This window comes from Rattus norvegicus, chromosome 14, assembly GCF_021556685.1.
Source record: "Rattus norvegicus strain SHRSP/BbbUtx chromosome 14, alternate assembly SHRSP_T2T, whole genome shotgun sequence".
NCBI classification, from domain to species: Eukaryota; Metazoa; Chordata; class Mammalia; order Rodentia; family Muridae; genus Rattus; species Rattus norvegicus.
This window is the reverse complement of record NC_141547.1, coordinates 15405354-15427547: the sequence shown is the minus strand read 5'-3', so window position 1 is coordinate 15427547 and position 22194 is coordinate 15405354. Positions and strand designations below refer to the sequence as shown.

At 43.3% G+C, this 22194-nt stretch overlaps 1 protein-coding gene across 2 annotated transcripts in view; it reads left to right on the top strand.

The window, feature by feature from the left end:
- The first annotated feature begins 10895 nt into the window (after positions 1-10895).
- The window catches only part of Shroom3 (shroom family member 3), a 296424-nt gene continuing 285125 nt past the window's right edge, over positions 10896-22194 (top strand). The window contains exon 1 of one of the 2 annotated variants that reach the window (XM_087582879.1): positions 10896-11915. In XM_087582879.1, the coding sequence (XP_087439005.1) occupies positions 11751-11915 (165 nt within the window). In that variant the 5' untranslated portion in view covers positions 10896-11750. 2 annotated transcript variants of the gene reach the window in all.

The window sequence follows — 22194 nt, the reverse complement described above, 5'->3', positions numbered from 1 at the left end:
AAAACTTCCCTAACCTAAAAAAAGAGATACCCATAGACATACAAGAAGCCTACAGAACTCCAAATAGATTGGACCAGAAAAGAAACACCTCCCGTCACATAATTGTCAAAACATCAAACGCACAAAATAAAGAAAGAATATTAAAAGCAGTAAGGGAAAAAGGTCAAGTAACATATAAAGGGAGACCTATCAGAATCACACCAGACTTCTCGCCAGAAACTATGAAGGCCAGAAGATCCTGGACTGATGTCATACAGACCCTAAGAGAACACAAATGCGAGCCCAGGTTACTGTATCCAGCAAAACTCTCAGTTAACATTGATGGAGAAACCAAGATATTCCATGACAAAACCAAATTTACACAATATCTTTCTACAAATCCAGCACTACAAAGGATAATAAATGGTAAAGCCCAACATAAGGAGGCAAGCTATACCCTAGAAGAAGCAAGAAACTAATCGTCTTGGCAACAAAACAAAGAAAATGAAAGCACACAAACATAACCTCACATCCAAATATGAATATAACGGGAAGCAATAATCACTATTCCTTAATATCTCTCAATATCAATGGCCTCAACTCCCCAATAAAAAGACATAGATTAACAAACTGGATACGCAACGAGGACCCTGCATTCTGCTGCCTACAGGAAACACACCTCAGACACAAAGACAGACACTACCTCAGAGTGAAAGGCTGGAAAACAACTTTCCAAGCAAATGGTCAGAAGAAGCAAGCTGGAGTAGCCATTCTAATATCAAATAAAATCAATTTCCAACTAAAAGTCATCAAAAAAGATAAGGAAGGACACTTCATATTCATCAAAGGAAAAATCCACCAAGATGAACTCTCAATCCTAAATATCTATGCCCCAAATACAAGGGCACCTACATATGTAAAAGAAACCTTACTAAAGCTCAAAACACACATTGCACCTCACACAATAATAGTGGGAGATTTCAACACCCCACTCTCATCAATGGACAGATCATGGAAACAGAAATTAAACAGTGATGTCGACAGACTAAGAGAAGTCATGAGCCAAATGGACTTAACGGATATTTATAGAACATTCTATCCTAAAGCAAAAGGATATACCTTCTTCTCAGCTCCTCATGGTACTTTCTCCAAAATTGACCATATAATTGGTCAAAAAACGGGCCTCAACAGGTACAGAAAGATAGAAATAATCCCATGCGTGCTATTGGACCACCACGGCCTAAAACTGGTCTTCAATAACAATAAGGGAAGAATGCCCACATATACGTGGAAATTGAACAATGCTCTACTCAATGATAACCTGGTCAAGGAAGAAATAAAGAAAGAAATTAAAAACTTTTTAGAATTTAATGAAAATGAAGATACAACATACCCAAACTTATGGGACACAATGAAAGCTGTGCTAAGAGGAAAACTCATAGCGCTGAGTGCCTGCAGAAAGAAACAGGAAAGAGCATATGTCAGCAGCTTGACGGCACACCTAAAAGCTCTAGAACAAAAAGAAGCAAATACACCCAGGAGGAGTAGAAGGCAGGAAATAATCAAACTCAGAGCTGAAATCAACCAAGTAGAAACAAAAAGGACCATAGAAAGAATCAACAGAACCAAAAGTTGGTTCTTTGAGAAAATCAACAAGATAGATAAACCCTTAGCCAGACTAACGAGAGGACACAGAGAGTGCGTCCAAATTAACAAAATCAGAAATGAAAAGGGAGACATAACTACAGATTCAGAGGAAATTCAAAAAATCATCAGATCTTACTATAAAAACCTATATTCAACAAAACTTGAAAATCTTCAGGAAATGGACAATTTCCTAGACAGATACCAGGTATCGAAGTTAAATCAGGAACAGATAAACCAGTTAAACAACCCCACAACTCCTAAGGAAATAGAAGCAGTCATTAAAGGTCTCCCAACCAAAAAGAGCCCAGGTCCAGACGGGTTTAGTGCAGAATTCTATCAAACCTTCATAGAAGACCTCATACCAATATTATCCAAACTATTCCACAAAATTGAAACAGGTGGAGCAATACCGAATTCCTTCTACGAAGCCACAATTACTCTTATACCTAAACCACACAAAGACACAACAAAGAAAGAGAACTTCAGACCAGTTTCCCTTATGAATATCGACGCAAAAATACTCAATAAAATTCTGGCAAACCGAATTCAAGAGCACATCAAAACAATCATCCACCATGATCAAGTAGGCTTCATCCCAGGCATGCAGGGATGGTTTAATATACGGAAAACCATCAACGTGATCCATTATATAAACAAACTGAAAGAACAGAACCACATGATCATTTCATTAGATGCTGAGAAAGCATTTGACAAAATTCAACACCCCTTCATGATAAAAGTCCTGGAAAGAATAGGAATTCAAGGCCCATACCTAAACATAGTAAAAGCCATATACAGCAAACCAGTTGCTAACATTAAACTAAATGGAGAGAAACTTGAAGCAATCCCACTAAAATCAGGGACTAGACATGGCTGCCCACTCTCTCCCTACTTATTCAATATAGTTCTTGAAGTTCTAGCCAGAGCAATCAGACAACAAAAGGAGATCAAGGGGATACAGATCGGAAAAGAAGAGGTCAAAATATCACTATTTGCAGATGACATGATAGTATATTTAAGTGATCCCAAAAGTTCCACCAGTGAACTACTAAAGCTGATAAACAACTTCAGCAAAGTGGCTGGGTATAAAATTAACTCAAATAAATCAGTTGCCTTCCTCTATACAAAAGAGAAACAAGCCGAGAGAGAAATTAGGGAAACGACACCCTTCATAATAGACCCAAATAATATAAAGTACCTCGGTGTGACTTTAACCAAGCAAGTAAAAGATCTGTACAATAAGAACTTCAAGACACTGAGGAAAGAAATTGAAGAAGACCTCAGAAGATGGAAAGATCTCCCATGCTCATGGATTGGCAGGATTAATATAGTAAAAATGGCCATTTTACCAAAAGCAATCTACAGATTCAATGCAATCCCCATCAAAATACCAATCCATTTCTTCAAAGAGTTAGACAGAACAATTTGCAAATTCATCTGGAATAACAAAAAACCCAGGATAGCTAAAGCTATCCTCAACAATAAAAGGACTTCAGGGGGAATCACTATCCCTGAACTCAAGCAGTATTACAGAGCAATAGTGATAAAAACTGCATGGTATTGGTACAGAGACAGACAGATAGACCAATGGAATAGAATTGAAGACCCAGAAATGAACCCACACACCTATGGTCACTTGATTTTTGACAAAGGAGCCAAAACCATCCAATGGAAAAAAGATAGCATTTTCAGCAAATGGTGCTGGTTCAACTGGAGGGCAACATGTAGAAGAATGCAGATCGATCCATCCTTATCACCCTGTACAAAGCTTAAGTCCAAGTGGATCAAGGACCTCCACATCAAACCAGACACACTCAAACTAATAGAAGAAAAACTAGGGAAGCATCTGGAACACATGGGCACTGGAAAAAATTTCCTGAACAAAACACCAATGGCTTATGCTCTAAGATCAAGAATCGACAAATGGGATCTCATAAAACTGCAAAGCTTCTGTAAGGCAAAGGACACTGTGGTTAGGACAAAACGGCAACCAACAGATTGGGAAAAGATCTTTACCAATCCTACAACAGATAGAGGCCTTATATCCAAAATATACAAAGAACTCAAGAAGTTAGACCGCAGGGAAACAAATAACCCTATTAAAAATGGGGTTCAGAGCTAAACAAAGAATTCACAGCTGAGGAATGCCGAATGGCTGAGAAACACCTAAAGAAATGTTCAACATCTTTAGTCATAAGGGAAATGCAAATCAAAACAACCCTGAGATTTCACCTCACACCAGTGAGAATGGCTAAGATCAAAAACTCAGGTGACAGCAGATGCTGGCGAGGATGTGGAGAAAGAGGAACACTCCTCCATTGTTGGTGGGATTGCAGACTGGTAAAACCATTCTGGAAATCAGTCTGGAGGTTCCTCAGAAAATTGGACATTGAACTGCCTGAGGATCCAGCTATACCTCTCTTGGGCATATACCCAAAAGATGCCTCAACATATAAAAGAGACACGTGCTCCACTATGTTCATCGCAGCCTTATTTATAATAGCCAGAAGCTGGAAAGAACCCAGATGCCCTTCAACAGAGGAATGGATACAGAAAATGTGGTACATCTACACAATGGAATATTACTCAGCTATCAAAAACAACGAGTTTATGAAATTCGTAGGCAAATGGTTGGAACTGGAAAATATCATCCTGAGTGAGCTAACCCAATCACAGAAAGACATACATGGTATGCACTCATTGATAAGTGGCTATTAGCCCAAATGCTTGAATTACCCTAGATCCCTAGAACAAACGAAACTCAAGACGGATGATCAAAATGTGAATGCTTCACTCCTTCTTTAAATGAGGAAAAAGAATACCCTTGGCAGGGAAGGGAGAGGCAAAGATTAAAACAGAGACTGAAGGAACACCCATTCAGAGCCTGCCCCACATGTGGCCCATACATATACAACCACCCAATTAGACAAGATGGATGAAGCAAAGAAGTGCAGACCGACAGGAGCCGGATGTAGATCGCTCCTGAGAGACACAGCCAGAATACAGCAAATACAGAGGCGAATGCTAGCAGCAAACCACTGAACTGAGAATAGGTCCCCCGTTGAAGGAATCAGAGAAAGAACTGGAAGAGCTTGAAGGGGCTCGAGACCCCAAAAGTACAACAATTCCAAGCAACCAGAGCTTCCAGGGACTAAGCCACTACCTAAATACTATACATGGACTGACCCTGGACTCTGACCCCATAGGTAGCAATGAATATCCTAGTAAGAGCACCAGTGGAAGGGGAAGCCCTGGGTCCTGCTAAGACTGAACCCCCAGTGAACTAGACTATGGGGGGAGGGCGGCAATGGGGGGAGGGTTGGGAGGGGGACACCCATAAGGAAGGGGAGGGGGGAGGGGGATGTTTGCCCGGAAACCGGGAAAGGGAATAACACTTGAAATGTATATAAGAAATACTCAAGTTAATAAAAAAAAAAAAAACAAAAAAAAAAAAAACAAAAAAAACGGAGAGCTAAAAGATCAAGGAAGGGGTCCAGAATTCCTTAAGCAGCCATTCATTCCTTAAGTGCATTCATTATTGCACAAATGTTGGTGGGCACCACGGTTCTGGGATGAGTGAGGAACAGTATCATGTCCTGTAGTTCTTTTCTGTTGTCGTTTCACATTTTTAAAATGCTATGTGTATGGACGTCTTCCCTGTGTGCATGTCTTTGCACCATGGAGGTAAAAAGACGGTGTTGTACTCCCTGGGACTGGAGTCACAGGCAGCTGTGAACTGACAGGTGCTGGGATTTGAATCCCATTTCATTACAAGAGCAGCCAGTGCTCTTAACCACTGAGTCATCTCTCCAGCCCTGCTACTGTGTATTTATCTTTTTTTCCTGTTGTGTTAGGAATCATATTCCAAACACAAATGCTAGGAAAATGCTGCAAAACACACACCCACATATGAGATGTAAATATATATCCCATGATCCCACAGTTGTTTTATGTACATTTTAATGCAACAGTTGTTTGGAACAGTATTTTAAATGTATATATAATATATTATATATATCCCATATATATATATATATCACATATCACACACACACACTCATTCATATATATATGTATATATATGTATATATATGTATATATATATATATATATATATATCCCAGCTCCAACAATGCTATCTTTTAAAAGTATACATATACATATACACAAGAGATGGCTCAGTGGTTAAGAGCACTGACTGCCTTCCAGAGGTCCTGAGTTCAACTCCCAGCAACCACATGGGTGGCTCACAACCATCTGTGATGAGATCTGGTGCCCTCTTCTGGTGTGTCGGACAGCTACAGAGTACTCATATAAATAAAAATGAATTTTTAAAAAAATTTTTTTAAAATATACATAAAATGGTCATTTAAACCTTTTAAAAAATTACATTTATTTGTCTGTGTAGCGGTCAGAGGGCATCTTACAGGCCTTGGCTCCTGCCTTCCACCACGTATATTCCAGGTATTGAAGCCAGTCAGTCAGATGTGGCTGTGCGTACATTTACGCGTTATGCCGTCTCACCGGCCCGTGGCTCCATTTTGGGCATTTTTCGCTGTAAGTGGTGTTTAGCTCACTCACTCTTCTGCTGCTTTCTTTTTAAGCGCATAGCTGTGTGCATCCACCATAACTGCCCTCTCTGAAGCTTTGTTCTTCCCCAGCTGAGACCCAGTGCCTGTTATACTCCAGTTTCTCCAACCCCAGCAACCATCATTCTAGTTTCGGTGTCTATGGCCCTGTTTGCTGTAGGCACTGCTCATAGTATAAATAAATAGAGCTTTTTTTTTTTTTTTAAAGGTGTGTTTATGTTATTTGTACAAGTGTTTTTCTTGTGCGATCGTATGTGTACTTCATGTGTGACTGCACCCTTGGGGCCAGAAAATGCCCTCGAATCCCCTCAAACTGGCATCACAGGTGGTTGGGAGCCACCATACTGGTGCGGAGAACTTGGGTCCTCTGGAAAAGCAGTAAGTACTCTTAACTGGTGAGCCATCTCTCCAGCCCCAGTGTCTGCTTTGATGTGTCTGGCTTACCTAGTGTATTTTGAAGGTTTATTTCTGCAAATGCATTTCACTCCTTTTGCTTTGTTTTGTTCTGAGACATGGTCTTGCATAGCCCGGGCTGACCTCAAACTCACTATACAGGCAAGGATGACCTTGAATTCCTTGTCCTCCTGCCTCTACCTTCCAAATGCTAGATTACAGGTGTGCACTGCCATGCCCAGAGAATTTCATTGTTTTTAAGGCTAAAGAACGCTTCATCCTGTGTTATATTGCACAGGATGATGTTATTCACTCATTTGTTCCTGGGATCCTCGAAATCCTTGTATAATAAGTATGTGTGCTCACCTTCCTGTCTGCTATTGTTGCTTGTTGCTTTTTGAGACAAGAGTGTCCCTACATAGCCCAGAGTGGCCTGGAATGTCATATGTAGCTCAGCTGTCCTTGACAACACTCCTGCTTCTGCGGCTATGCTGGGATGGCAGGTGTGCACCACAAGGCTCAGCTGGCTTTTTAAAATTTAACATTAGTGAGGCAGATTTCCCTTTGAATAAGTCGCAACTGCTTCCAGTGAACCCGCCCGTGAGTTGTGGCAGATGTGTGCCTCTAAAACCACTGTCGCAGTGACTGTTGATCCTTTCTGAAAGATTTTGGTTACCTGTGCTGTGCTTATTGTGACACGGGTCTTACTGTGGCTCGTGGAGCAGGTGCTGTACATTGTCTGTTCACTGTTCCCCTTTTTGATTCTTATTGGACCCCAGTTATGGGGAAGTAGCCAACATAGCATTCTATAAGGTCCTGTGCTTGAGGGAAAGTTCTAGCATGGAGATCCTATTGGAATAAACTAACTTTCGTGCCTTCATGCCTTTCCCAAGTAAGTACCTGCTTTCAGGGGCAATATGTAAACTACTTCCTGGTCATTGTAGGCAAGGAGATGCCGGCTCCGTAAGAGGATCTTAAGAAGACCCATGAAGAGGTGACTCTTTTTGTCTATGAAATATTGCCTAGAGAGATGGGGGAACTTTAAAATAAGATGGATTTTGTTTGTTTTAGATTGTTCAGAAGCATTCAAAGACTAAATAATTTTTCAACCTTGTACGTTAAAAAATTAATGACCCAGAAGCACCACTAGATGTCACCGTGGCTTCATTTTCAGAGACGCTCGTGAGCAGTTAAAAACAAACCCAAAATTCAATGCCTTGAAAATTAATTGGAAGCGCTGCATTAGGGAGGCAGAAGCAACTGGACCTCCGTGAGTCTGTGGCCCTCCTGGTCTACATTACATCCTCCATGCCAGCTAGGGCTAGCTACATAGCGAGACTGTGTCTCAACAAAACAAAAATAAATTAATTAATGAATTAATAAATCATATTAGAGATGCCAGCAAAAATAGGAGCTGTGGCTTGAAGGCAGAGCTTTTGTCGTGGAGTGTGTGTAAGACTCTGTCTCCCTGACACACGTACCCCCCAAAAAACCCAAAGAACAAAGAGGAAAGAAAATGTTAGTAAAAATAGAAAGATACTATACTGGCATTTGAAAGAATTGAGTGTGGGGATGCTAGGTGGGGAGCAAGACGTTAGGATTATATTTCTCCTCTGTAGATGCAGAATTTGTCAAATATATACTCGAAGTGCAGTTGCCATCTGATGGGGGTGTGTCTGTTATGAATTTTTATTACTAAAGTACAGGCAAGTCTAAATAAGAGGCAGAAGGATGGGGATACAGCAGAAATCAGAAAAGAGATGGTGACATTTTTCTTCTGAGACCTTTCTTCCAAATTGGGAAGAAGCTAGGTGGGTTCTCTTGCACATAGCAGAGATTCAACTCGGAATGGTTTGTCAGTATTATGGGGTTAGAGATGGTTACGGTTCTTGCCTTCAAACCTGATAACACAACCTGAGTTTGACCCCTGAGACACTCCCATTAGTTGTCTGTCTTCTGACCTTCATGGGCACACCATGGCTGTCAGATCAAGTTACTCCCATACCAAAATGTCATACCAAAATAACAACAGGAAGGAAGACCCTGAAAAACGTAGAGGGAAAGGCCATATTACAATGTGTGTGTATGTGTACATGTGTGTGTATGTGTGTGTGTACACATGTGTGTATGTATGTGTAAGTGTGTGTACATGTGTGTACATGTACATGTGTGCGTGTGCATGTATGTGTACATGTGTGTACATGCGTGTACTGTGTACATGTGTATGTGTGTACATATGTGTACTGTGTGTACATGTGTGTGTGTACGTGTGTGTGTGTGTGTGTGTGTGTGTATGTGTGTGTGTGCTCGTGTGCACCTTCAGGATACTCATGCCATGGGGCACATGTGGAGGTCAGAGAACAACATGTTACTACTTGCCTACTACCTAGCTAGAAATGGGGTCCCTGCTTCATACAATCAACTAGCTGACCTGTAAGCTTCCTAGCTGACTTACTAGCTTCCGGGTTCTCCATCACCATCTTCGGTCTTCCAGTGGGAGAACAGGGGTCACGGACATGGTACCACTGTGGCTGGCTTTTACGAGGGTTCTGGGTCTTAGAACTCACTTGCACAGCAGTGCTTAACCTATTGAGCCCACCCTACTATTTTTTCTTTTTGAAACATAATATTGCTATGTTACTAACGATTAGTACTCACGATTCTCCAGCCTCAGCCTCCAGCTTAGGTAGGACTACGAACACTCACCACCAGGCCAGGATTTCCTTTTATTCTTTGTTTACAAGTTAAGCTGCAAACAGAAGAATCAATAAAAAACAGCCTACGTTACCCCTAAGGATCAACTCGCATTTACCACTTTCATTTGGCATTCCCATGTTTCCATTAGAAGATTATCATTATATAAAAATGATATTTTCCCCTGGCATTGGGCCCTTTGGGCAGAGCTATTACTCAAATGAAACAATGCAGGCCTTGGGGTTGGGGATTTGGCTCAGTGGCAGAGCGCTTGCCTAGGAAGCGCAAGGCCCTGGGTTCAGTCCCCAGCTCAGAAAAAAAGAACCAAAAAAAAAAAAAACAAAAAACAAAAAAAAAAAAAAACCAAACAATGCAGGCCTTGTGCTTATATATTAAATGTTAGCTTTTTTAGTAGGGTCTCATGTGCCCCGGCTACCCCGAACCTTACGACTTTGACCTTCAGATGCTGCTGATGTGCTGCTAAGTAGAGCTTCTTGTACGCTTCAAGCAAGCACGCTAACAACTGAGCTACACTCCCCCCACGCCAGCCTTAGCATCACGGTTGTTGTAGCTCATGTATTTATTTATTGTGAGCGTGTGCATGTGTATGTATGATGTGGGTGTATGCATGCATGAGTCTGAACGCACTTGTGTCATGGTGTGCAGAAGATAACTTTGGGGATTCAGTTCTAGCTGCTCACCTTGATGTGGGGTCTTCTGTTGTTTCTGGGGCTGGGCTGTGTACTCTAGGCTATGTGGACATGAAACCTCCAGGCCATTCTACTGCCTGAGCCTCCTGTCTAGATGTAGGGGTGTTGGGATTCCAGATGGGCACCCCTGCATTTGGCTTTTTATGAAGGCTCTTGGAACCGAGCCCTAGTAGTTAGGCTTGTCGAGTGTGTGAGCTGTTCAGATGGCTCAATATTGCACTGTCCCAATCCCAGTTTTATTTGCTCTGTAGTATCTATGTTTTATTATTTATGAATAAAAACGCTGACATCAAATTTTTATCGCATTTCTATAATTTTAAACTGCAGTTCCGAAAAAATAAAATTCATCTCATCACAAATTTAAGTAGAAAAACTTTGGGTAAGCATATTCCTTGAAAAGAATTCTAATTTGTTCCAATAATCTCAGCGAATTCTGGGCAGGACAAATAGCCGCTCAAACTCTGATTGGAAAGCAATGTTAAGTGTTATATGCTATACAGTATTATTACAAAGTTACACTGACAACCCATAGTAACATCGAGCCATGGGTCCCTAGTGCTTAACAGCAGGTATCAAGTAATCTTGGGGTAGACCACAGTTAAAGGCAGAAAACGCCTTCCTCATTTTGCATAGCAAAGCAGTTTGTCTGGAGAAGCTGATCTTATGCTGCATGTGGTATTCTCTGCTAATGAAATCAATAAAGCCCTTGACACTTGAAAGTTCGCCCAACCTGCTTAGGCGCAGCTTCTCAGACTCAGCGGCCCAGCAGCAGAAGTGCCTGGAGGGATTTTCAAAATACCAACGCTTGCCTGAAGTTCTGCTTTAATTAGTGAGAGGCGGGGCTCTTCTGGTAACTATTTCTAGCCGTCTGCCCTGCATTTTCAGTTTCCTCGTTGTTATCCGCTGTAGGCCGCCTCTGATTGCCAGGTCTTTGTGGCTGAATTCTACAGAGCTCGCTCCTCTGCCACCCCGCACTCTCACCCCGGGCCGCTGCAGAGGGACCCACCATCGCTAAAAATGCCAAAGAAAAGAAGCGCATTGCCTCGCTGAGATTTGGGGGTGACTTCCTCCAGACACTAAGAATTTCCGCGCTCTAACCCATGTCTTTTCCTCTTGCAAACCTCCTCCAATCCGAGAAGCAAACGTTAAACTAAATGCCTGACAAAAATGGGTACAAAGTTTTCGCTCAGCCTTGCCGCCCCCCGCCCGGGGGACAGGATCGAAAATTCCGAGGGCAACAAGAGCACCGCTAGCGCCTGCTTTCTTTAAATGCAGCTTCTGCGGAGGGCGGACGCTATTGTCATGGTAAATTCCACTCGCTCAGGAAGAAAGGGTTGGTGATCAATCAAAAAAAAAGAGGTATTTCTTTGCGGCTCTGTCGCTTTCTTCCCAGACCCGGGTGAAAGGCTTTTTTACTGTTCTCGGTTAAAAAAACAGAAACACAGACAAGGCTTTGGCGCGTGTGCGAGCCGAAAGCAGTCTGCGGGAACCCTGGAGGACGTCGGTGCGAACGCTGTGGGCAGACCCCACTGGGGACTTCTGCGAGAGCCCCGAATTCCAGAGGGTGTAGTGGGAGAAGCATCTCCGGAGAGCCGGGAGCTTCGCCGCCGCCCGGACTGCGTTTCTCCTAGCCTGCGGGTAGCTTGCAGGACGGTCTAACCCAGCAGGGGAGCTCCGCTAGCCTCCATCTGGGTCAGACACTTTAAACAGAAGCCGACTTGACCATGTGTCTGGCGCGATGAGGACCCCCGAGAACTTGGAGGAGCCTAGCGCCACTCCAAACTCCAGCAGGACCCCCAAGGAGAGATACGTTTATCTGGAAGCGCTCCTAGAGGGAGGGGCTCCCTGGGGCTTCACCCTGAAAGGTGGCCTGGAGCATGGAGAACCATTAATTATTTCCAAGGTAAGTCTATCGTCTGCAACCAACCTGTGTTTTGTTTGCAGCTTTTAAAGTTGTGTCAGATTTGTCAAAAACTGAAAGAAAAGAAAAAAAGCCTGCTCGTTGCCTGAATTGCGCTTAAACCACCCAATTTGTTGACTCATGCCTTTCTGATTATCAGGAAATGTTTTTGGATGGCTTGGTGTTGGGAAGAAAAGTGTTTCTAGTTCATTCATTCTGTGAAATCCTCAGGAAAATGTGCTCAATTGGTGGCTAATCTTCTCTTTTTGTGTATGAAATGCAAGATCAGTTCCCACATGAGCCTTCCGTTATAAATCAGATTAAAGATCATCAGCAGCAAAAGGTCATGACATAGCACACGGTCCAGGTCAGAAAAATCTTGCCCTGCAACCGAGAATACCCAGCTTTAAAATTACTTTACATGTTCTATTAAATTAGATCATTAGCCCGGGTGTACAGGCCCCCAAACTCAGCAGGGGGGACACGGAGACAAGATTTTTCAGTAAGGAGCAAGTTAGCAAGACCGTCTCAAAATCCAAACCAACTGAACAAACAAATAATTTTGATCGCTTTGTATACAGAAGGATTTAAAGTGGTGTTAGTATGGACAAAACGCCCCATCTGTCACTCTCTTTATTATTTGTCTGATTTTTTAAAAACCATGTGATTATGCAATATGACTCAATCTTCATTGATCTTTTGGTGCTTTTAAAAATATTTGTTTGTTTAATATATATGAGTGTCTATCTTCCTGCACACCAGAAGAGCGAATCAAATCCCATTACAGATGGTTGTGAGCCACCATGTGGGTGCTGGGAGTTGAACTCAGGACCTTTGCAAGAGCAGCCAGTGCTCTCAAACGCTGAGCCATCTCTCCAGCCCATATTTTTTCCTTTTAGAGTTAGTTTTCTTACTTTTCTCTGAAACAGCAGACTTTCAAATTATTTGTTATAATATTTATTTTGAAACCACAGACTAGTAACAGTTGAGGACAATAGAATATTTCAAGGCTTTCAGGCAATGGCATCCCCAAGAAAACATTTGTAACTGAGGGAGGAATTCTTTTGAGTTTGAGGGTAGAGAAAGAAATACTAGGTGTTGAATTTGAAGTCTGTTATCTGGTAAGGTTGCTTTTTACAGATACACACACACACACACACACACACACACACACACACACACACACACACATTCACACACACCCTCACCACCCCCACCCCCAACATGTGTTTTGAGGAAGAACAGAGAAATCTTAAGGTGGACAAGCCAGGAGGAATTGGAAGTGACAGTAGTTGGCCACCAAATATGCCAGACATCCTGCAGGCTGTGTGCTTTCTTAAGGAAAACAGAGGAGACCTGTATATGTATCCACTAGAAAAGATTTCATTTATTGAAAAACCAAAGCCCTGAAACCAGAGCCCTTAGTAAACGAAGGCTTGTTTTCCTTAGGGCTACAAGAAATCCAGACAGAGGTCAGCTGTTGGGGGGAACAACAGCTTCATCCAGTCATGGATTCCATGTAGATCTTCCATTAGCCTTTCTTATTTGTGGTCCTTTGTCCTCATGGTTGTAGGGTGGGTGCTGTACCTCCGCCCGTGTGTCTTCATTCCAGGCAGGGTGGGAGGTTTTTGCTTTTCAGACTTTTGCTTCTTTCTCATTGGCCAGAACTGTGCTGTATCTTGTAGAGAGCAAAGGAAATTAATGACCATGACCTAGACCAGCTAGGGTTTCTCTCATGAATTCTGAATAGGGGCCTAGCCTTCTAGAAGTCAAGGATTCTTTGGTACTATTTGAGAGGGGGAAAAATTGGTTCTTTCTATGAATGAGGTAGAGTTAACTGTTGGATAAACAACCAAGAAAGCATGTCGCAAATGTGTTTGAACATGTGTGCATTTAGAAGCCGATCGAACGACCTCCCTGGCTATTAGTGATAAAGTCCATGCATGTGTTCATGAGAACACTGGTGGCTCTCACAGAGGTTTAATCCCCTTCTACTGAGCCACTGGAACCCGCTGGTGTCTGTGGGGCACAGGCATAATACTCTATGTCAGTTGAATGTAGTGTAATGTCTGCTACAGAGAAAGTCTTTTTTAAATCTTGGTAAAGATTATGGCTGCAAAACTGAACAACGGGACTCAAGCGAGCCACAGCCATGATAGAAGAAACTGAGAGGGAGACACGTCCAAGTCTGTCCTGCAGGGATAGCAGTTCTGGGCTCACCTGTGAGCAGTTACAGGAGCTAAAGATGCACTTCGAGACAGGCCCCAGCCCTGACGAGGAGACTCTGGAGGCCTTGGCTGATGTTTTCAAACTGACAAAAGGAGACATCAGGATTTGGTTCCTATATTGAAAGCATGAGATGGAGCTCAAGCAGTTGTCCAGGGCCAAACGTCTGAGCTGGAGTCTAGGGAACATACTTTTCCATCGCAATTTGTCAGAAGCTATGGGTCAAAGTGTAGCCTAAAAGTTAGTTTAACATACTATCAGCATCTGGTTTTGGAAAGTTACTCCACATACCCATTGGAGTGACCAGGTAGAACCCCAAGGAGCCCTCCCAAAATGACCCTGGACTCCCCCAAGCTTTTGAAGCCTTGAAGAGTCTCACAGTCTCTTCTGGGTACCAAAGCAGGGATGGCATGTCACAGGATTTCTGACTCCCTGGCCTATCTATCTATTTTTGTTAATAGTTTGTCAACTTCCTTGTTGGGGCAGGGGGCTGTTGGGTCTTATGTCTTTCGATGGCATATTAATAAACCTAGCTATCCCCAAAGAGGGGAAAAGATTAGGGTTGCTGCTATTCATTATCCTGGGAGACCACGCTAATTACTTATATGCTAATTACATATCTGACAGAAGCAACTTATGGGAGAAAGGATTTATTTCAGTGCACAGTTTCTCGAATACAGTCTATCCAGGCAAGGGAGGCATAGAGGCTAGGGAGGTCACCTCTGTGATGGCACGGACTTGCAGCGTGGCCTTGTACACATTTCAACTGACCAGGAAGATGAGAACCAGAAACTGAGATTAACATGAAGGCTTCTCTCTTTGGGGCTGTAGCCCCAAAGGTTCCTTAACATCTCAAAACAGCTGAGGGCCAAGTATTCAAATACGGGAGCCTGTGGGGACAGTTCACTTTCCAGCTGGAAGGGGAGGAAGTTTGTCTGCAGCTACATAAACAATGGCGATGTTTATATCTCTCCCACGTGATAGTCAGAACGTAAGCCGAATTGGAAAGCAGCTCTTCAGGTTGCCAGACACTGGTTCCTACCTCCATCCCAGAGTGATGATGCCCTATTGGCATATCAAGGTAACTTGTTGCTACGTCTAATTTCCAGCCATTAAGAAACAGGCAGGAAGGAGAGAGAAGGCCGTGTCCACAGGAGTACACACTGGTTCAGTCTTGCCCACTGGGATAGCCAACAGCCATTCCCATTTCTGTTTCAATGAAAGGCATCAGAAAATGAAATCAAATTTAAAATTCTGACCCTCATTTGCACTAATGACATTTGAAGTGTCACCACACATCAAGGTTTCTGCACATCTTTCCCTATCTTGTGTGGCAAGGAAAGCCCTGCCCATCCACGCCTGCCCCCTCAGATTTTCCTTGAGGTCCTGCGATGAGATGCTTGGTCTCTCTTCTCTCCTCCTAAGTCACGTATTTATTGCACGGAATCATGGTATTTTATATATGTTGATTAACTTGTTGGGGTCAGGGAGTACTTTTTTTCATTTTTGACATGTCTAACCCAGAGCCTGTAATAGGGGTCTAACCTTCTAGAAGCCAAGGGTCTTTGCCTACTATTTGAAAATAAATATTGACTAAATGAAAAGGCATGGCAATATCTAACTTTTCTTAAATTATCAGGATCCAGTACAGTGCCTGACATTGTTAGCATTTAGTGAGTCAACTTGCAAAATCAGGCAGTAGGCGGTTTCAGCAGGGAAGCGGAGTTCCCGTGAGATGGACAAGGCCAGACAGATTTCCAGACTTTAGGTATATGTCCGGTTCTTGTTACCGCTAGAACAAATTTCCCCAAGTTCGCTGACTTAACACTATGCAAGCTTACCGATCGCTAGTCTGTAGGCCGGAACCAAGTTTCACTAGGCTAAAATCAAAGTGTCTGTAGGGCCAGACTCTTTCTGAGGGCGCCAGGAGAGACTCTAACCCCTCTCCCTTTCAGTTCTAGAGGCTAGAAGCACCACACTGGGGGTGGGGTGGGGTGGAGGGTGGGAGTCCCCATCTTTCTTCAAAGCCAACCAAGGCAACTTAAGTCCCATTCATGACTCCACCCTCAGACTCTGCCTCCCTTCTACTTGGTTACTTTGTTTATGGTTCTGGGAATCAACTCAGCATCTTGCATGCCTGGCAAGTGCTTCTAGCCCTGGTCCCTTCGTCACCTTTTAAAGACCCCATTGATTTCCTTGGGCCTACTAAGGTAATGTTGCTGTTTTTAAAACCAGCTGATTCATAGCTTTAATTCCATGTGGTCCTTCCTTTGCCATATAGCCTAACACAATCCAGGGATACAAAGCAGATGCCTTTGGAAAGAGAAGGAGCTACTTTATCCACCCCAGGAAGTGTAAGCGTTGGTGAAAGTTCATAGAGTGAAGGCCAAACCAGAAGAGAGCCTAGGGCAGCAGATCTCAACCTTCCCAATACTGCGACCCTGTAATAGAGGTCCTCGTGTTGTGATGACCCCGAACTATAAGGTTATTTCATTGCTACGTCACAGCTGTAATTTTGCTACTGTTGTGAGTTTACTGTAGTTTAAATATCTCATATGCAGAACATCTGATATGCTACCCCTAAGAAAGGATCATTTGACCCCTAAAAGGGGTTACAACCCACACAGGTTGAGAACTGGTGATTTAGAGTGAAACTTAGCCACTGAAACCGATTTCACTTCTTTGTGAGCCAATGAAAAAATGGACTTATGTACTGCTGTGTACATTCACAAGGCAGGGCGGTTCCCTCTTGCAGGGGAAGGGAGGAGGCAGTACATTCCGAGTCCTAGGAAAGGCACGTACACATTATACACACAGGTATAAGCAGCCAGGTTAGGGGTGACGGAATAATTCAGGAAGCATCTCTTTTCTTCTGGTACAAAACAAGGCAGGAAAATGAATGGGGGTAAAAAAAAAACTACAAAGGAGTGGCAATAAAAGATTATCTTCCACTTGCTTTCTCTGGGATTTAATGCCCTTGAAAAGGAAAGGCGGGGTCGAGGAATGAACTTCTGCAATGGACGAGCTTCAAATAGAAAGGGTACCTGAAAAAAAAATTGGTGGTTGTAAGTGGATGCCCGGACAATTCAGTGATTCAGGAAGTTGGCAGCCTGATTTGATTGCGAGCCATTTGCTCGGTGCGAGAGCTGGGAAAAGCAGTTCCACCTGCTGCAGGGGTGCACCTGCTCCTGGGGCTCATCGCTGACATTGGTGACTACAATAACAGCTGACAGCCATTGCCAAGAGTTTACTGTGCTCAAGGCTCTATTCCAAGTCATCTACAGGTGACAATTGTTCAAGTTCTTTAACTCCACGAAGAAGGTCACCCTAGTGTGCCAGTGACCCCCCACGAGGAATGGGGACACAATCTAAGTAACTCTCGGAAGCTTCTGTAGCTAGTGTTGTTGAGAGAAACCGCTCTCATGGTCTATTCTTGGAATAAGAGCGATTGTGGCCGGGAAACATACATTTATATCTCCCCACATATAGCTGCAATGTGGAAGCTTAGCGTGGTCTGGAAACCTCACTGCAGTGACAAGGGAGTGACGAAATGACAGACACACATACACAAAAGCTGAGATTGGGTGGGCTGTGCTCTCTCTGATGGAGCCTCGGCGTGCTGATAATGTACTGCACAGCGAGGAGGGGTTAGCTAGTCTGGTTAGCAGGTATCTGTCTCAGAGCAGCCTCAAGTTTCAGTCATCCAGGAGAAGGGACCTGAGGTTACTAGTTTAGGTGCACATTACCAACATTGCACTTGGACCAGAGTGAGGTCGTACCATCCCCTCAGCCTCGGTCCATGGGAAGGATTTGCCACACTGCTATGGATCGTAATGTAGACATTGGATATGCCAGGTGTCTGATATATGACCCCTGTGAAAACATCATTTAACTCCCAAGGGGGCTATGATTCTTCATGTGCAGAGAATCATCTAGAACACTCTGGTCAGCCTGTCGTTTCAAAGTGAAACAAGTTGCTTTGCCCATCCTGAGAGGCACAGTGAGTGAGGTTAGGAGCCAAGGGCTCCATGGGTAGGCACAGAGTTGTCCAGGTGACCATGTGACAATTATTATCATGTCCGGATGTTCTCTGTCTGTCTAGAATCAGCACGTCTTGGCTCTCCAACTTTCTTGGCACCCCTGGGTTTTGTCACACGAGCCTTGGACATGAAACTGTCTTGGTTCACTTCTGCAGTAAAACAGGGCTTACTTACCAGCAATCAGCCGCTGGTCATTTAATTTGAAATGATTTTTAAGCATTCCCTTCTAACTCCGGGCTGGTTAAATTGGCTCACTGAAGCCATCTCTTTTGTGTGTGTGTGTGTGTGTGTGTGTGTGTGTGTGTGTGTGTGTGTGTGTCTGCCTGCCTGTCTGTCTGTCTGTCTGTCTGTCTGTCTGTGTGTCCTTCCAGGTGTTAAGTAATATTAGCTTGCTTATTCTTTCCCCACCCCCTAATTTGATACAGCGTCTCATGTAGCACAGGCTACCCTTGAATTTGCTTTGGAGCCAAGGCTCTTCTGCCATCTTCCAAGTGCTGGTGTGACAAGTGTGTGCCAATTCCTTAGCCATCTCCCTGCCTCCGCCTCCTAGGTGCTGGATTTACAGACACGAGTCGCCATGCTTATTTTGATATTTTCAAATGCCCAGGTTTTCGCAACTTTGACCCTTGGCTTTCTTCCTTTCTTTTTATCTCTGACACCCACTCCTTGTCCTTCACACCCACTCCCCTGCTGCTCTTAAATAGATGTGTGTCCCCTCCTCTCTTGCTTTGCTCTGCCTCTCCTTTTGCTGCTTGTCTCCTAATGACAACAGTTCTTTGCTCTTAGCCTCCTGTGGACAAACTGTGGTCTCCCTAGGGCCCCATAGATTTCACTTGTGCTTGTAAATCCTGCCTTTACTGGCAAAATACCTCACACTCCACACACACACACACACACACACACAGAGAGAGAGAGAGAGAGAGAGAGAGAGAGAGAGAGGAGAGCAAACTCTCAATTTAAGCGGCTTACAGGATTTTAGAGCCGTAAAGAACCTCGGAAGTCATGTGACCCAACTTCCCGTATTATACTGAGGGGAAAAAAAGCTGAAGCACAAAGAGTGTGTATGTTTGCCAAGGTGCTTTCTGGTTTTGCTGACAAAGTGTGTATCTGTGTGTATGACCTGTGCGTATCTGTGTGTATCATCTGTGTGTATCTGTGTGTATCATCTGTGTGTATCTGTGTGTATCATCTGTGTGTATCTGTGTGTATTATCTGTGTGTATCATCAGTGTGTATCTGTGTGTATCATCTGTGTGTATCTGTGTGTATCATCTGTGTGTATCTATGTGGATCTTGTGATGTCCGCATATGTATACGTAAAGCCCCTCTTGTGCTTTCGGCCATTTTTATATGAACCCTTTTGTATTCCCCTTTCAGATTGTGACTGTGTCTGGAAGCGAAGGACCTTTCCTTTCTCTCCTTCTCTTGTCTCTCCCTCTACTCCCGGCTTTCCTTCCTGCTATCCACAGTGCTGAAATTATGAATAGCAATTATGAAAGTGCACTAACGAGTAGAGAGGAAATGATTCCTATTGAAGCAGATCATAAGATTGATCTGGGTGGGTGGCACACATCTATGACTATAATACTTGGTGGACGCAGGGGGATCAAAAGTGAAAAGGCCAGCTTTGGCTGCAGAGCAAGTTCAAGGCCTACCTATCTCAAAAATAATTTTTTTCTTAGAAGGATATCTATAAACAGAATATTAGAAAATACGGCTTGAAGGCCAGGGACATAGGTCAGTTGGTAGAGTGTTTGGCTAGGATGCAGAAAGCCCTGGGTTCAAACCAAACACTGTAAAAACTAGGCATGGTGGTGCACACCTGTAATCCTCACACTCAGGAAGTGGAGACCAGATGGGAGGACCAGGAATTTGAAGTCTTCCTTTGGCTACATAGTGAGTTTGAGATCATCCTGAGTTCCATGAAATGTCTCTGAAAATCAAAAATTAAAAACAGATGAATGATTCCTGCCTGAGAAAAAAAGCAACCAGGTTAACGTATACATATATATATATATATATATATACATATACATGCATATACACATACACACCCACACTTACGAGTAACTATATATTTGTGGACATTAAATGAGTAATATAATACATAGTATATATGTATGAATATATATGCATAATATACATATATAATTAAAAGTTATATATTATACACACATGCACATATGCATATGTATAATGTATATGTTATATATTTACTATATAGAGTATATTATACACATATATATTTTACTCAGATATGTATATTACACATATAAAGTGTTTGGCAAATGTCTCAGATTGAATTAAATTAGTCAAAACAGGGAAACACATGCTTTTAATTTTTAATGGGTTTCCCAAGCTTTGGCTGCAGTGCGACGTGTTGTGAGAAACAAGCTAAGGTTGCCCTCCATCCCCTGTTGTTGGATGGAGAAAGATTTTATTCAACAAACACCATGCCTATCTTAGACGCCAAGTGGATCCGAGTGTCAGTGAGGACTCTGCTTTCTTTTAAGGCTAATGCATCCCCCAAAGCTTTCTGTCCTACATAGAGAACACAGTTTAATTGAAGAAATATTCATCTCATTTTGGTGAGCCCACGGTGCGATTGGAGACACATAATGAGAGATTTTCTGTCAATCTTTGAAAAAAAAAAAAAAAAGACCAAAACCTCAAAGACATTCTGGATCCCCGCTAACCCACAGACAGAGTCCTCCACATTGCTGCCTTTGATGTGGTTCCAAACAGTGAGCATCTTATCCCCAGGGCTGCAGAGCTGTTGTTCTCGGTCCATCCCGGGAGCCCATCCGTCTCTGCGCTCCGACCTCCCACGCACTCCTCAGTGTAGTCAAATGATGGAGAGAGTCTCAGATAAATCAAGCGCCAGCCCCCCTCTTCTACTGACTTTTCCCACAAAAACAAAGTTGGTGTATCTGACCTACAGAATGGAAGCGAGATTTCTCTCCTGCCCTCCCAGGATGCTTTACTAACTTGGCAGGGTGGTCCACGAACACTCGGTCCTGGGCCTCGGAGCCTCAACTTGCACTTATGTCAACTGCATTTTTCATTCCTCCTCTCTACACACGCAGCCCCCCCGCCCCCCGTTTGCTGTGACCCTTCCCTTTTGAACTGAATTTTTTTCTTTGAGATTTTATCTAAATCTTTATTTTTTTAAAAGTGCTCTTTGGTATGTTTGTAATTTCTGTTATTTTCGTCGTTTGGAGTGAGGCTGTCAAGAGAAGCAAAATACACATCCCAGATGGTGGATGACTGGGACTGATGATAGAGTAAAAACACTGATCATGTAACCATGTTGAAGGGGCTCCGCTTTCCCAAAACTCGGTTTTCTTTAAAGCTGTAACATCCTTACCCAAAGTGGTCCTGATAAATATCCCGTGGATTAAGCTGTTCGATGGTGGGAGAGCGAAGCATCGCTTCAGATGTTAGGTATGGACAGAGGAAGGAGGGTCGGCGTCCAACTGTAGAAGGCCATTCCTGTAACTCATGTAACGAAGATGATACCTGACTGGCCTTCCAGATTATGGCCAGAGCTGACACTTCAAAGTGAAACACTGAACAAACCAACATCATGTGTTCATCAAGTGATGGTATCCAGGGGGAGAGGAAAAGCAGGGATTGCACTCAATCGATCAAATGAGAGGGTCATGGCAATGTTAAATTTGAGCTAAGACCTAGTGGATAAGAAGAGGAAAATCAGACATGTGAGGTTTGTAAGTTGGAGGTACGAAAGTCTTGTCCCATTCCATAAGCAAACAACAAGGCAAGGGCCGGGGGACATGGCTTAGTAAGTAAGAGGACTTATTTTTGCAACCATGAGGACCTGAGTTCAAACCCCAAGCACCCATATACAGCACTGAGCATGGCTGCACAGACTTACAACTCCTGTAAAGGCAGAGACACAGGATCTTGAAGACGCTCCAGTGTCAGGGATAGCCTATCTGAAGAAAATCAGGGGAGGACGGGATGACCAAGAGAGTCAAAGTCCTTCTTTACCTCCAT